Raw genomic sequence first — 16,770 nt, 5'->3', positions numbered from 1 at the left:
TATCTGACAAACCGTGAAGGGACCAATAAAGAGGATCTGGGCAACCAGTCATAATTAAGTAGAGTTTTAGTTGCGTTTTTGTTGTGTTTGGGGGGGGGAAGCAGCTGATTGGTTCTTAAGGCAGGTTCCAGCCCACAGAAACTCTTGATTGGCCAACTAAAGCCCTGCTCCTTCTCTGAAGGCATGTACATAGCAAGAGAAAGGAAGAACGGGGAGAGAAGGAGATATTTGGTGATTTGGTGCGTATGGGAGAAAAAGGAGGATCATATCCTGTAGTAATAGAGCCTTGGTGGAGCAGTGGGCTGATGCCTCCTTAAGTAACACCAGCTGCCTGCAATTAGTGCAGGTTCGCGTCCCACCAGGCTCAAGGTTGACTCAGCCTTCCATCCTTCCGAGGTAGGTAAAATGAGGACCCAGATTGTTGGGGGCAATTAAGCTGACTTTGTAAAAATGCCGCTTGGGGGGGGGGGCGAAAGCCCTAATAAGCAGGCATATACATAGAATGAAGGCTATTGCTAAGCACATTGGTTTGTGCTTAAATTGTAAGCCGCCCTGAGTCTTCGGAGAAGGGCGGGATATAAATAGGATTAAAATAAAATAAATAAAAATAAAAATAGTAGATAAAATATAAGGACTGGACATTGTCCAAACCCCAGCCCATGGCAGGAATCCAATAGATGGCTATCCATCTCTAAACAACTCCAACAAAGATGAGTGCAACTCCTTCCAAGAAAGTCTGTGCCATTTTTGAACAGTTCCACTATTAGGATTTTTTCTCCTGATATCCACCTGAACTTTGTCCTTGTAACGTTTCTTGTCCTATCTTACGGAAATCATGCCTTACATTTTTCAGCCTGAGATGCAGAACCTGCTACACAGGAACATTGTATTTCTTCTTGTTAAATTCCATCCTATTTATTTCATCTCTAATACTCAAGCCTATTTAAGATCAAACTGCCGGCCCGCAGGCCAGATCCATCATAGAAAAACCACATCCACCCCATTGCCGGCAATGGCAAAAAAAGTTGTGATACGTCACGACACGTCACGTGACATTGCGAATTTGACACCCCTGATCTATAGTATCAGACACCTCTTTGGGCTTTGTGTCATCTACGAACTCCCTGATTCCCTCAACTCTTTTCTCCAAGTCATTGATAAAAATGTAGATATCGCAGGTCTAGGACAGTTTTACAGCATGCCACTCATCGCTTTCTCCCATCTTTAATGGCAGTCATTAATGTATATAGGCCACTCTACCAAAAATGGAGATCAGATTAATTTGGGGTGACTTGTTCTTGATAAACCCATGCTGGCTCCTGCCATGTGCTGCATTGTTTTCTAAATGCTGACAAACAAGACTACTTAATAATCTGTTCTAGAGTTTTGTCTGGTATCATTGTCAAGCTGATTAGTCTGTAGTTACCGAGGTCCTCTTTTCCCCCCTTTTGTGAAGACAGAACGACATTTATCCTACTTCAATCCTCTCAATTGCCCATCCTCCATGATTTCTCAAAGATCACAGAAAGAGGTTCCAAACTAACACCTGCATGCTCCTTTAAGCTTCTTGGATATACTTGATCAGATCCTGGGAGATAAAACTCATCCATAGTAGCCAGACAGTCCCTAACCATTTTGTGGCTTTTCTCTGTTCTTCCCCTCTAGGGAGGGAGGAGACTGAGGCAGAGAAAGAACTAAGGGCCTCTTCACCTGTAACCATCCCACCGTCCTCTCCTGGCAGCCTGTGCCCATCCCTTCCTTTTTCTTCCTCTTATGGTTGACATAGCTAAAGGTAAAGGTTCCCCCGCACATGCGTGCTAGTCGTTTCCGACTCTAGGGTCCGGTGCTCATCTCCATTTCAAAGCCGAAGAGCCAGCGCTTGTCCGAGGACGTCTCCGTGGTCATGTGGCCGGCATGACTAGACGCCAAAGGCGCAGGGAACGCTGTTACCTTCCCACCGTAGTGGTCCCTATTTTTCTACTTGCATTTTTACGTGCTTTCAAACTGCTAGGTTGGCAGAAGCTGGGACGAGTAACAGGCACTCACTCTGTTACGCGGCACTCGGGATTCGACCCACCAAACTGCCGACCTTCTGATCGACAAGCTCAGCGTCCTAACCCACTGAGCCACCGCGTCCCTTGACATAGCTAAAAAGCCCTTTTTGTGGTTTTCCTTGCAAGCTTGAGTTTCTTTTACCCTTAAGCACTTCTTAAAAATTTCTGCAAGTATTAGCTACTTGATAGCATGCCTAATTTCATCCAGTTTTTATTTCCTATACAAATTCTTTTCAATAGCTTAGTCAGAAGGCCCCTGTATATCCATTGTGGTTACCTAAGCTGTTCTCTCCCTACTTTTTCTTCTCAGCTTCGTGGTGTGTGATTATGTTTCTAGTATTTTATTTTTTAAAGTTCCCAACTTACCTATGTTCCTTTGACCTGAGGGCTTTCGTCCATGGGACCCCACTTAGTACACCTCTGCACTCCCTGAAGTTAGCTGTCTTAAAGTCAACTATACATATGTGATTTTTTTGTATGATATTACTTGCTTTTAGGGTAAGGGTGATTCTTGAAGCCCAACATTGTGGTCGCTTCCATCCACGGTCTCACTATTTTTAGTTCTTCAATCAGCTGCTTGCTATTCTTTAGGTCCCTGATTTGTAAGAGCTGTTCTTTTTGTTTGTGCTTCAACTTCCTAAAAAAATGAGGCAGTTAGCAGAACTACTGAGGAACTTGGGAGATTTTGAATCGTTCGTTCAGCTTATTTTCCATCAGACCTGAAAAATAACAGATCTCCTGTTGTTGTTATTATTATTATTACAGGTCTCCTTCTTAAAAGTTCTGTCATTTGGTCCAGGAGGGCTTTGTTCAGATTTTTTTTGTCTGAGTCGGCAATCTCAACAATAGAGTCTTCTCCTTTGTATTCTTAGCCAGATGTTCTTGCTGAACCCTTAGGCTGAAATTCTTGGATTGCTACAGATGTATGTACGTCCTCACCTACATTGCCTCCTCCCCTTTTGTCAGGTCTATTAATTTTGTATAAGTCATAGACTTCTAGCTTTGTAATCCACTTGTTAGCTTCATCCTGCCAGGTTTTGGTGATTCCTAAGACATACTTTCCTTAGGGAGAGAAGGAGGAGGTGATTACACTGAGTGATGGCGAGTACGTTGCTCTACGAATGAAAAATGTGCGAATGGATGGATATGCACAGTGTCCGTGAATTTTGGGCTATATATTTCTTTCTTTTCTTTAGCTCATGTACATTTTGGTACATATAGCATCTTTAATGAGCAGTGCCCTCACCCATCTGTACTTCACTCTACGAACCAGGAATTGTTCGTATGATGACCTCACAAAATTTTCATGGTAGCCGAAATCCTAACTTTCAAGCTTGGCTTTACTGAGCTTGATAGAGGGGAAGAAAATTGTGTCCAGCCTGATGAAAGTGTGCATGTGTGATATAGGTTGAGCTGAAATTACAAGGGCTGAGAATTTCACAATCCTAAGATGGGGCCGTGTGAGAATGTTGATCAGGAGCAATTTTGAAAGAGATCTAGGGCAAGATCAGGCAATTTCTTTCCCTCCCCCCTCCCCCTGCAATGAGTGGGAGGTTCTATGCTTGTGGGTATGAACAAAGTGGGGTGGTGGTTATTTATTTGTTAACTGCATATACAGTACTACAGTACTGCAGTATTGTGACACTTGGCAGTTTGCAAAATTAAAACATCCATACATCTGCAGTTATGACCAGAGCTACTATCTCTCCCATCTCAACTTAAATAAGTACACACAATCTTCTGCTACCCATGTCTGTCTCATGAGACCCATATGCATATTAAAATCAAATACTTGTTTGGCAGAATGGCCAGATAGCTAGAGTACAAGATAGCTAGAGTACAAAGCTCACAGGAATAGTTCTTGAATGCTGTGCCCTCTTAACAAACTGGCTACCCCAGATCTGCTAAGCAACCACTGAGGATGATTTGACTAAGGTATCTTTGTATGCTGCAGTCAAAATTCCTGAAAAATGGGGAAGTCTGCCAATTATCTAGTCTGTGTGTCATAGCCTTAGAGATAGCAATTTCCTTTTCTACGTGGTATTTTATTCTAAAGCAGATCCATTCTGTCCATGCATGCCTTTCCACTCCTAGATACAGCCATTGAAGATACCCAGGAACGCTGTATCTGCCCCACACCATGTAATTTGACCCGCTATGGCAAGGAGATTTCCATGGTACGCATTCCCAACAAAGGCTCGGCCCGGTACCTTGCTCGCAAATATAACCGCAATGAGACCTATATCCGGTGAGTAACACGTTGCTGAGGAACACCTGAAGAATTTAGATAGTAGGTCAAGTCAATGAACAAACTTCCTAGATTGTAGTGGTGGCACAAAACTACAGTAGATAAGGTTTGGAGGGCCTATATGGAGGGATATATGGAAAAGCTCTGCTTGTAAATCTTCTCTCTCCTGCTTCCATTATTCCCACCGTCCTAAGGGAGAACTTCTTGGTGCTGGATATCTTCTTTGAGGCACTGAATTATGAGGCAATTGAACAGAAGAAGGCATACAATCTGGCAGGGCTTCTGGGTGAGTGAGCCTACACAGCTTCTTCTCTACCATTCCCACAGGGTGAGAGCTTCAATCCTGGAAGCAAAGCAAGTGCTGAGGAGACAAGGATGATATGAGTAGACAAAAAAGGCGGGCAAGCAAGCTTGGTTTTGGATCAAAATGGCTTAGGATGAGAACTACTACCAGAACCATTGCAGGTCTTACAGCAACTTGTGGCACTTTAATGATCTTTTCTCTTCTTGAGCTAAGAACTGCAGGGAGGCCATCTAGCCTCCATAACTGGTGGCACGTCTTCCGAGAATTTCTTCCTTGAGAAAGTCTCCACAGTGACAGAGAAAAAGACACCTAGATCAGGCTTCCCGAATTCTCCATAAGGCACCACCTGAATTGTGGTACCTATAGCAGGATGAGCACCCATCCCTCCTTCCTCTTCTCCTTCTAGAGGAGACAGAGAGAACATGGGGGTGCTCCCAAAGAGAAGATGATGATCCTAGGGAAAGCAGAGCCATGCTTGCCATCCAGCCTTCAGACTCCATCACCCAGTCCTTCCCAGCTCTCAATATTTTTCGACTCCTGGCTGGTTACTTTCAAGATGCCAATCCTTGTCCTCTTCCTTGTCACTAGGGGACATTGGAGGCCAGATGGGCCTCTTCATTGGGGCCAGTGTCTTAACCATCTTGGAAATCTTGGACTACATCTGTGAGGTAAGAACCCATTCAGAAACAGAGTAGGCTGGGCTGGAAGGAGAAAGTGGTTGCCCTGGAAAAGGGGGGGGGAGAGCCAAACTTCTCCTGCCCTGTATTAAATCCAATTCTGTCACTAAATGATGAGTCCCCGCCTTTTTGAGAGTTATGCTGTCCTCAGCTGTGAAATAAATACCTCTCTCTAGAGCAGGGGTAGGCAACCTCGGCTCTTTTATGACTCATGGACTTCAACTCCCAAAATTCCTCAGTCAGCATAGCTGACTGAGGAATTCTGGGAGTTGAAGTCCATGAGTCATAAAAGAGCCGAGGTTGCCTACCCCTGCTGTAGAGCAAGGGGCTGGAGAACCTGCAGTATAGCTGGGTTTCTGATTCTGGTCAGCCCCAACTGGGGTGGGGTGATCAAAGCTGAAGTTCAATTGTATTGATAATCATGATCTGCACTGTGTGGGTTTTGGGCAGCAGAGGAGTGGGAGCATGTGGACAAGGTCTGGATTTTGTTTTTCTGGACTTGTGAAAGTTTTTGTATATTTCTTGCGGCAAAGCAACAGGAAACAAGGACTTTGATTGTCAGCAGTCATGTTCGAAGGAGTTCTGAACCACAGGTTCAGGGCTACATATTTTCCAGAGGACCAAATCATTTGTTTAGATTTGACCTTCTGGGTTATGTGAAAACCCAGACAAAAGCAGTTTGTTAAATTATAGTTAGACAAATCATAGTGTAATATAGTGGATGAATACACTATTTATGCATTGAAATGTATGTACATGATGTACTGTATTTATGTCTTAATATGTCTGTCTACTGCTTCTTAGACTGAAGCAACACAAAGAAGTTTATAATTAAAGCAGTGAACCTTAAAATATATTCAATAAAAAGTAGAGGAGGGGCATTTTTCCACTATTCAAACAAAAGAGGATTGCTGGCAATATTTCCTACTATCCGTGTTCTCAGATTGCCAGCTAAGCAGTGAAGAATGCAATCAGAAACCTTTGATGAAGGACCCCAAAGGCTTTCAAAATTGACCCATAAATTGTACCATTACAGTGGAGAAACTACTAAGTGATGGGTAGTAATTTTACCAACTGGCAGTTCTGATTGCAGTGTCCTAGACAACTGCACAATCAATCAATCAGTTAATAAATCAATCATGGAGTCTTACATTTTAAAAAAAGAGATCTCTTTTATTTCTGATCTTCTGGCATACGCCCTATCAGAATGCAGCCTGCAGCCTTCCAGAGTTCTGTACCTCTGCTTTGCAACTTTGGGCCTTTGACTGAAACCCCACTGGTCCACATGATGAGCGTGATGGATAATGGAAAACTAGAAAAAATATTTTATTATTTTATTTATTATTTTATTTTATTATTTTATTATTTTATTTTATTTTATTTTATTTTATTTTATTTTATTTTATTTTATTTTATTTTATTATTTATTTTATTATTTTATTTTATTTTATTATTTTATTTTATTTATCTGCCCTTCTCATATCTAACTACTCTGGAAAGCTTACAACAAGGGTCTTGAAACTCGGCCCTTTTATGACTCATGGACTTCAACTCCCAGCATTCCTCAGCCAGGTACGCTGGCTGAGGAATTCTGGGAGTTGAAGTCCATGAGTCATAAAAGGGCCGAGTTTGAAGACCCCTGGCTTACAACGTAAAAAACATTGAAAAACATTAAAACCATCATGGGTTACAGTTATTTCCTGCAATACAGCCATCTCAGAATATAAAAGCTCTGCTGTTGTCATTCTCCTGTCTTTTGCTGCGCTCCAGGTGATCTGCGACAAGGTGGCCCATGGCCTACGGCGCCCCAAACCTGCCCTGAAGAAGCCTTTGGGCAGTATTGCCACTCTGGGACTGGAGGAAATCAAGGAGCAGGTACAACACAGGGTTCTTCCTCTCCCAAACTCACTCCTGCAGTTGCCAGAGAATTGAAGTAGGAAGGGGGCTTAACTGGAAGCAAGAAAAATGCCATTCAGATGAGCCTGAAGCTTTGAACCTAGTCAATTATAAAAGAAGAGGGGAGAGGAGGAGTGAGAGAGACACTACCCACTTCTGTATTTGATGGAGTGATAGGCCAATTTCATGAGAATTTTGAAGGATTTTGTAGACCAGATGCAGCAAGCTGTGTGATTGTAGGTATGATGAATTTATTTATCTACATTTATTTTTATTTATTTTTTTATCTACATTTTAAAAGGAAATATTCCACATTGTTGCAGTTTCTGTATGTCTAAGAAGTGTTCATCTCATAACTTGGCATCTGTTTGCAAATTATCCATCAGCTTCCCCTAGCCTGGAGATCTCTAGACATGTTAATTCTATAACTGCCAGAATTTCCAGATCCGTTGGGGGGGCTGCAACCATGGTTCCTTGCAGGATTTTCCCCTAAAATCATGGACAAAGCTGCAACTTATAGTGTGATAGTAAACTGTCTAGTAAACTAGAATCCAAGTATGAAGTTGCCTTAGACCAGGGGCCTTCAAACTTGGCCCTTTTATGACTTGTGGACTTCAACTCCCAGAATTCCTCTGTGATGACCCAGGGCATAGCACAGAGGCAATGCAGTCAGCTGGCAATTCAAACAGCCCTTTAATTGCTCCAAACAAAATAAGACACACACACACACCTTCAGCGACTCTGGCTGCAAGTAGTTTCAGATACAGTCTGGTTAGAAGAGGAATCTACTCAAGGCCACGGAGATAAGAGGGAATGACACATACATCATAACCCTAACGAGTTTGCCTGAGCAATTTCAGAAGAGAAGCCCAAATACGTCCGAGGTCTTTAAACATCTAAGCAACATTGTCAGTCAGTCCAATAGTCAGAGTTTCCAGGTTTCCAAGCAAAAGTCACAGAACAAGAGCAACAACACACAAAACTCCAAGGAATCAGCATTTGTTCCTGACAAATGCCTCTCCCCACAGCGTCTCCTTAAATCTCAGTCTCCAGGTATGCCTTGTGGAGAGAGGCAGGATGCTCTCCTCCCGAGTAGTTGAGCCTGCCTGTGTTGTTCCCTCCTTCTCTCCACTCTCCGTGCTCTAGAATCAGGTGGGGGTGGCCCTTGCTCATTGCCTGAACTCTGTCTCTCCTGTTCATCCTGTCCCAATCCTGAAGGGCCCTGGCCTGCCTCGGCCTGCTCTTCCCCACATTCCTCTGAAGCCACAGACACCTCTCCCTCGGCCTCCATAGGGGTCCCGTTCCAGCTCATTTTCCTCCAGCTCATTTTCCTCCGCAGAGTCAGGTGGTCCGAGGGAGGCATGACATCCTCAGCCAGGCAGGCTGTCTGAGGAATTCTGGGAGTTGAAGTCCACAACTCATAAAAGGGCCAAGTTTGAAGACCCCTGCCTTAGACTGAATCAGACTCTTGTCCATTTCACTTAATGTTGTCTGTTTATTTATTTGTACCCTGCCCTTATTATTTTTACAAATAACTCAAGGCAGTGAACATGCCCAACACACTTCCTCTGCCTATTTTTCCTACAACAACAAACCTTTGAGATGAGTTGGGCTAAGGGAGAACGACTAGCCCAAAGTCACCTAGTTGGCTTTCATGGCTAAGGCAAGACATGAACTCATGACCTCCCATTTACTAGCCTGTTGCCTCAACCACTAGACCAAACTGGCTCTATACCAGGGGTCTGCAAACTTAGCCCTTTTATGACTTGTGGACTTCAACTCCCAGAATTCCTCAGCCAGCGTGCCTGGCTGAGGAATTCTAGGAGTTGAAGTCCACACGTCATAAAAGAGCCAAATTTGAAGACCCTTGTTCTATACTGACTGGCAGCAGCTCTCCAAGGTTTTAGATTTGCCAGTCTTATCTAGAAAGGTCTGGGCATAAATCTGGGACCTTTGGCCTACAAAGTCATGGTTCACCCGTGAGAGCCTCTCCATTCTTTTTGAAAAGATTTGTGATTATTTCTATTGAGAAGCAATGGAGTCTATGGAAAATGTCTTTTTGCATTGGGGACAAGTAGAAAGAAATATATTTGGGCAGAGTCTGAAACTCAGTTGACTTTTGCATGATTAATCAGCCACAGTTTTTATTAACTAACCTAATATAAAAACAACAACAAAAAGTGTTGATTGTGTCAGAGTCCATTTCTAATGTTCTGCTGATGTAGCAGATTGTACAAACACTCCACCAAGATTTATAGAGCTTAAGTGTTTGGTTGTACAACGTCTACTCCCTTCCTTCTCTAAAGGAAACCTTGGGATCCAGGATCCTGATTGTAGTTTGCTACCTGTGCCTGAAATCCTTAAGAATTAAAATCCAAGAAATAGTTCAAATTCTAAAACAGTGCTTGATATTGGTCATGGACAGAATGACTTACAATGAATTGAGGTGCTCCTAATCAACCAGTAGGGAGATCTGACAGTTAGAACAATTAACCAGTGGAACAACCTGCCTCCAGAAGCTGTGAATGCTCCAACACTGGAGGCTTTTAAGAAGAGACTGGACAGCCATTTGTCTGAAATGGTATAGGGTTTCCTGCCTGAGCAGGGGGTTGGACTAGATGACCTCCAAGGTCCCTTCCAACTTCTTCTTCTTCTTCTTCTTCTTCTTCTTATTATTATTATTATTATTATTATTATTATTATTATTATTATTATTATTATTATTATCACTTTGAATGCCATTTTGGAGAGCGAGGGATAAAAACAGAATCAGTCAATTAATTAATTCTATTACACAAATTTTCCTCTCTTAAGTCAAACACAAGAGACAAAGTGCTTTAGGAGAATGGCCCTGTAGAGTTGGAAGGAGCCATTTAGGTGAACCTTCTGCTCAATGCAAGAATCCAGATTGAAGGAAAACCGCCCCCCCCAATAGATGTTGCCTCATTTCCCCTTGAACACAGCACTTCTCAGGATAATTGCTTCCACTGCAAACGGTTTATACCATTTTTAATAGCACTTTTGAAGACAAGTAAAAAAAAAGAGCCTTGGTGGAGCAGTGGGCTAATGCCTCCTTAAGTAACACCAGCTGCCTGCAATTAGTGCAGGTTCGAGTCCCACCAGGCTCAAGGTTGACTCAGCCTTCCATCCTTCCGAGGTAGGTAAAATGAGGACCCAGATTGTTGGGGGCAATTAAGCTGACTTTGTAATAATGCCGCTTGGGGGTGTGTGTGAAAGCCCTAATAATAAGCAGGCATATACATAGAATGAAGGCTACTGCTAAGCTTGTAAGCCGCCCTGAGTCTTCGGAGAAGGGCGGGATATAAATGGAATTAAAATAAATAAAAAAAAAGTCATTGAGCTATGAATAGCCATCATCATCATCATCGTGCCACATTGCTTCAACACCAAAGCTTACTTTAAAAGAAAAGGAGAAGAGCTTTCAGAAAGTCAGAGAATAGAAAAATTGCAATTTTGCTTATCTCAATCATAAGTAAATACGCGTGAGGTCTAAATTACTCAGCTCCTACAATTTCACCCCATCTCCTAGTTCCATTTTTAAAATCCCAACAGATCAGACCTAACCAAACTACCCATCACTGCAGTCGTAATACAATGGGACTACTGTGTAAGGCTGGTTATAACCCACCGTCTCCCAAATACCGCAGTGCTGATTGCCATATAGGTGCAATGATAATAGAACAATGTTTTAAAGAATGCCTAGCAACTCAAATAAATTGTATTTGAAGAAAAGATGTTGCATTAGTAATGTTACAAACTCCTGTCTCTGATCATACCTTTTTTCTTGGGGGGCGGGGGAGGCACATTACTGCCCAATCACAGTACAACAAAAGCTCAATTTCTGAATTGGTTTTTACCAGGCTGCAATCATTCCTCACCAGGGAAGATTAAAAAAAATCCCCTTCATTTGTTGCTTAAAAATACCAAAAAGCAGGAATAACCTTTTTCTTGCAAAATTGGCAGATGACTCATGATGTATTTTGGATTACATTGGCCTTCTAGAAAGGCTAAATACTTGCTCTTCTTTTAATGAAAGTTCAGAATCTTTACTCTTTAGCGAGTGTGGAATGCACCTCTTGTAAACACCAATAACTACAACCCTTACATATATATTTTGTTTCCAGAACATGCACTGTTTGCTTTTATCTGTAAGTTGAATGCAGGGTATATATCTGTGTGTGGGAAGAGAGAAAGAGAAGGAAAATAATTCAGCTGTGATGGATCACTGATTAAGTATTCTTTGGAACCCCTGCAGAAAACATTTTGCTAAGTAAAAAAAAAATGTTTTACCGTTTATAAAACAAGTGAACTGCTGGAGGTAAGTTCCTCTTAAGTTAGACTGTGTCATATCCAGGAAAGTTAATGTAGCCAAACAGGTAAAAACCTCTTCTTGAGCTAGCAGAGAAGATTCACAATAATGCCTAGAATATGGGAGGCTGAAAAATTGTGAGAATCTGAATTGTTATATGATAAAACAGCAGCCGTACTTTCAAGAGAATTTGAGAGCTGAAGAAGATACCCCTCCTGACTTTCCAGAATATGAGCTTATCCAAACTCGTAACAGTAAATATAGGAAGAGGCATGTGCATGGTACTGTATATTGAAAGGAACTACTGTTAAAAAGAATATTTGCATTGGAAGCAACTGGGAATTTTAGATGACATGTTTCCTTCTGGAACAGCCAAGACTTTCACAGACAGGGATAATTTAATTTTAGCACAATTGCTGCCAAGTTGAAACTTAGCAGGTGCCCCTTTCTGACACTGGAAAGTGTGACTTTTGTCCTACCCCACCATCTCAGCAGGTGTCCTGCAGCAGAGGTCTCCTGCAAACTTTCCTGACCAAAGATGTAGCTGTCTTTTAAATAATGTAATCATAAGGAACTGGTTTAGGTGCTATCCCCAAAATAAAGAACCAGGATCTTCACAATCTTAAAAACAGAGTTTGTCACTGTCAGCCCTTCAAGGTAGGCCAGAGCAGGAAACCAACTTTTGAGTGGAACTATACTTATTGTTGTAGTCTGTGTTTTCCCTTCTCTCTTTCTCTCTCTCTTATACCCTGGGTGTGTGTGTGTGTGTGTGTGTGTGTGTGTGTTGGTTTTAAGGCAGAACCAGTCTGAGTTTTTTCTTAATGTTTTCATTGTTTCCAGGATAAAAGCATGTTTCTTGTAACTATCTCAGCATAATTTCTCTAACATGTGATCTCAGGGGTTCTGTAGAGTAGGGGGATTTAACTCTGGCCTTGAGAAGGTGGTGGCAGAGAGTAAACAGATACTCAGAGCTGGGAAAATAGTAAAGCCGGAGAAAGTGACTCAGAGTAGTCCACTCCCCCCCCCCCTTGACCTCACTGTCCTTAAAAACGATCAGTGGAGATTTTGAAAATGCTTTCAAGATCTCTTAATATTGCCTCTAAGACAATAAAGTCACATTCCTGACATCCCTGCTGCATCTGTTTCTTGACCTTGCCTACTTGAAGGGTTGATGGGATGTAGATGTTAATCTTGCACAGTCCTTGATTTACGACCGAACGCTCAGCGACCATTCAAAGTTACAATGAACCCCCAAAAGGGTCTTATAATCCAATGTCAAAGTTCCAACGTTTCCTCCCGTGGTCATGTGACTGCTTTTTGGGTTGGTTGACACCCATCCCACATTTAAGGCCATTTGCGGTGCCCTGCAGTCACATGACTGCAATTTACAATGGTTTTGCTGAAAAACTGGCATTTACTGCCGATTTCTGGCAATACTGCCCCATGGTGAACAATGGGTTCATTTAACAACTGCTGTGTTTGCTTAACAACGTTCAGTTAACGGCCATGGCATTCGCTTTATGATCATAGCATTTGCTTAACAACGGCTCCGAAAAAGGTCATAAAATCAGGTCCGGTGACCTGCTTTATAATCGTCACAACTTACTGCCGTAATTGTCAGGCTCAATTACAGTTGTAATTCAAGGACTCCTGTAGATTTTCCCCGCAACAGTAGCTTTTGCAAAAGAAATGAAAGCCACTGGCGAATAGCCAGTTGCAAAGAGGGAAGGGACAAATGTAACTGAGCAAATCAATCTAATTTAAAAGAACAACTATTCTAAAAAGTCAACTATCCAAAGCTGTCACTGGACAGTATCTTCATTACTCCACAGAGCTTTAGACTCAGAGGTTAAGGAAGGTTAAGCTGATGATACTAAAATACAGTTGGATTTTGCTGCTGGACAGCTGGAAGAAGAACTGCAACTGTTCACTGGCCTATGAAAAGATGCTATTCGGATACAATCGGGTGCTGATAAAACTCAAACCTTATGCAAGAAAGAAGCTGATATGGCCATTGAGCAGCAGAAAAAGTGGGCTGGGGATGCATAAAATCTAAGTGGAACTTATGTTTGCCACGTTCCCAAAATGTGGTGTCTGAAAGCAGAAATGAAAGGTTAGCTTGTGTTTATCCTGGCCAGAGGCCATTCTGCAGAGCTTTGAACACAACTCTGTCCAGATTTCTACAGAGTTCCTGATTGTGAGAATCAGGACAAGGTTTCTAGAAAATGTTTCCTATGTTTTTTTCCTATGCACCTCAACTCATAAATACAAATGCAATCTTCACCTGCCTCTGTTATTCTGTTTTGCAAACTGTGTATTCAGCCAGTGGGGTCCTCCTTGTCAGGGATCAAGATAGGCATTTGGAAAAGAGGGCAGATTATTGGGGTCAACTGAGCAGTCCTTGAAATTGAGGGAGCTAGATTAGGAGCAGAAACTCATAATACATTGTCCTGAACAAAAATGTTTTGTCTATAGCAGAGCTTTTCAACCTTTTCACCCATTGTACCACTTTTAGCTTATAGCAACATCCAAGTACCAAGGTGTCAAAAACTTGATGACCAAAAAAAGGGGGGGAGTGATAAAGTACAGGTAGTCCTCGACATACAACAGTTCACTTAGTGGCTGTTTGAAGTTACAACGGCACTGAAAAAAGTGCCCTCCAAGCCACAGCTGAACAAGACACCTGCCTGCCCGCCTAGCAGCGCTCTTCCTCCTGTTGAGGATTGGCAGCAGGGGTGGGGTGTTTGGTTTTTATTACCCCCCCCCCCGTCTGCTGGGTGGCTGCAGCAGGTTTTGGTCACTTCACATGACCCTGGGACACTGTGACCATCATAAATATGAATCAGTTGCCAAGCATCTGAATGTAAATCACAAGACCCTGGAGATGCTGCAACATTACAGCTGATTGGCGCTTCTTCTGGGCTCCAGAGCACCAGGATCAGTGCCAAGCTCCAGCTGGAGCCTGGGACTGATCCTGGTGCTTCCAGAGCCCTGACAGCCCTGCAGCTCCAGCCGTCTCTCGCTCAGGCTTGTGCGGTGCTGCTACCAGTTCAGCTCATTCCCCTCCCCCGCTACCACTTTTCTAGGATGGTCGCGTACCACCTGCCAGGTGCCAATATACCACAGGTGGTCCCCGTACCACTGGTTGAAAAGCCCTGGTCTATAGGACAGTGAGAATGGGTCTTGTGCTTTGTTTTTAAAACTGGGAAGCCTCACAACCGAATGCTCTTCTATTTCTACAGGACTGTAATTTGTTTCACATTTTTGTATAATGTGTACTTCTATTCCTACAACAACTTGTATGAAGTCAAAAGCAAACACCTGGGATAACTATAGAAAGGATGGCACACCTTTCCCCAAAATGGCAGTGGGGATTCACATCTGCCTACTTTTGCAGTCCTAAAGTGCTATTCTGGCTGCCCCATTGCTAATAGATTGAAGAGGCATTTCGGAAATGAGAGAATTGGTACAGCTTTTGTGGATTGTTCAGAGACTCATTTTACAGTGAACCGAAGCAGACATTTACTAAAAGGAGAAAAATATTCAAGACCAGTAAGACGGTTTGGCTAATGGCCTCATTACCACTATTGGCACTTTTCCCACTGAGCTAAATGGAAAGAGAAATAGATGGCATAGAAAGAAGGAGAAAATATCAGGGTCAGTCCACTGAGTTAGCTACCAAGGCTTTCTAATAGTTTTGTTCTCATTTCCAGAGAAATTCCTTATGTTCTGATAACCTCAGCATTTTGTCACGGAAATAAATGGTTCAGAATTTTTGGAGCAGGAAGGGATGTTCTTACAAAGTATTGTGCATATAATAAAGTGTTCCTTATGCCATCAGTATAAGGTCTCCATTTTGTGGGTTCCCCCCACCCAATGAAATGAAGATAGCTGCTGGAAATTAAATCAGCCACGCATTCAGCTCTATAGATTATTTGTAGTTTCTGAAAACTGCACTTTCTGAACAGCTTCTTGCTCAAAGCATAGATTCTAAAACCAAAGAAAAATGATCAACAGCCTAAGACAGGGTTTGGCAACCTTGGCTCTTTTATGACTCGTGGACTTCAACTCCCAGAATTCCTGAGCCAGCCATGCTGAGGGAAAAGGGAGAGGTTTCCAAGCTGAGCCATGGTGGCTCAGGAATTCTGGAAGTTGAAGTCCATGAGTCATAAAAGAGCCAAGGTTGCCTACCCCTGGCCTAAGAAGTATGATTTTTTTTTTTAAAAAGGCAGTCATGATAGCAGAGACTGCTGCTACAGAAACACTCTTAAGCTTCCATTTCTAGCTTTGCAGAGTGTTACATTCCTGCCTGATACATACAGAGGATTAATGTGGAGCCAAATTGCCTCATTAATGGGACCCTCAAGACCAACATAGAGGAGCAGTTCTTTGTATCCATTTGCAAGTGTTGCTCCACCATCAATCCAGTGCAGAGAAACATATTATCAAGTTTGCATGAAACCAGGGAGGAAGGAGCCTGATCATTGTTGGTTTAGATGTGAACCGATGGTTCAAATACCTGGATTCGGTGCTGCACAACAGAAAATTCCAGTAGAGGCACACAAGGAAGATTGAAAGTGTAGAACAGTCTTCTTCAGACTAGAAACAGACTACCTACCATTCCATGTGAGAGCTGCAATTGCTGTGACCGACAAGTGAAAGCTACAGAAGACTATGGATGATCTTGGACAGATGACCTAAAAGAATGTGATGGGACTGAGTGAGATTCAGAAAGATGGCCTCTAAGTTAATAGGTGCCTCTTATGATGAATTAAGGATGAAGAGTGAAGCACTATTTTTCATTTAGGCTCCATCTTTCAGGCAGACTGTTGGCTCCTTCTGACCAAACTGGCTATAAATGCTTGGTGAGATCTCAATCTCACCAATCTCAATCTCTAGGTGAGATCTCACCTAGATCACGGGTGTCAAACTCGCATATCCCAGACTTTTTTTGCAGTGCCGGAGCTGGGGTGGCCACAGCCTCCCACGGGCCGGCAGTTTGACACCCCTGACCTAGATTTAAGCTGAAGGTCCAGTTTCATGCTTTCCAACAAATTTTCTGCTTCCAGGATTTTAATACTGGCTTTTTGGACCTCAACTCTCTTTAGTACCGATTCTCCATAGCAGCCCTTGTGCATAATTTCCCCTTTGCTCATTCAACTCAATCTTTCTTTCAACACAGTTCTGTTCCATTGTAAAATAGTCCAGTTCCACTCTCAGGTGGAACCAGAATTTTCATATAAAAGAAAGACACTTCTACA

At 42.6% G+C, this 16,770-nt stretch overlaps 1 protein-coding gene across 7 annotated transcripts in view; it reads left to right on the top strand.

The window, feature by feature from the left end:
• ASIC4 (acid sensing ion channel subunit family member 4) overlaps window positions 1-16,770 on the top strand; it is a 107,786-nt gene that overhangs the window by 83,529 nt on the left and 7,487 nt on the right. For 5 of the 7 annotated variants that reach the window (XM_081323144.1, XM_081323143.1, XM_081323142.1 and 2 more), the window contains 4 exons: window positions 4,149-4,302; window positions 4,497-4,588; window positions 5,195-5,274; window positions 7,054-7,158. In XM_081323144.1, the coding sequence (XP_081179270.1) occupies window positions 4,149-4,302; window positions 4,497-4,588; window positions 5,195-5,274; window positions 7,054-7,158 (431 nt within the window). Of the gene's footprint in view, window positions 1-4,148; window positions 4,303-4,496; window positions 4,589-5,194; window positions 5,275-7,053; window positions 7,420-16,770 lie in introns of all 7 variants that reach the window. The other 2 variants (XR_014025853.1, XR_014025854.1) reach the window with 2 other exon arrangements.

This window comes from Vipera berus (assembly GCF_964194415.1).
Source record: "Vipera berus genome assembly, chromosome: 1".
In the NCBI taxonomy this organism is placed as follows: domain Eukaryota; kingdom Metazoa; phylum Chordata; class Lepidosauria; order Squamata; family Viperidae; genus Vipera; species Vipera berus.
The sequence above is the reverse complement of the archived record's forward strand: the minus strand, read 5'-3'. Positions and strand labels throughout refer to the sequence as shown.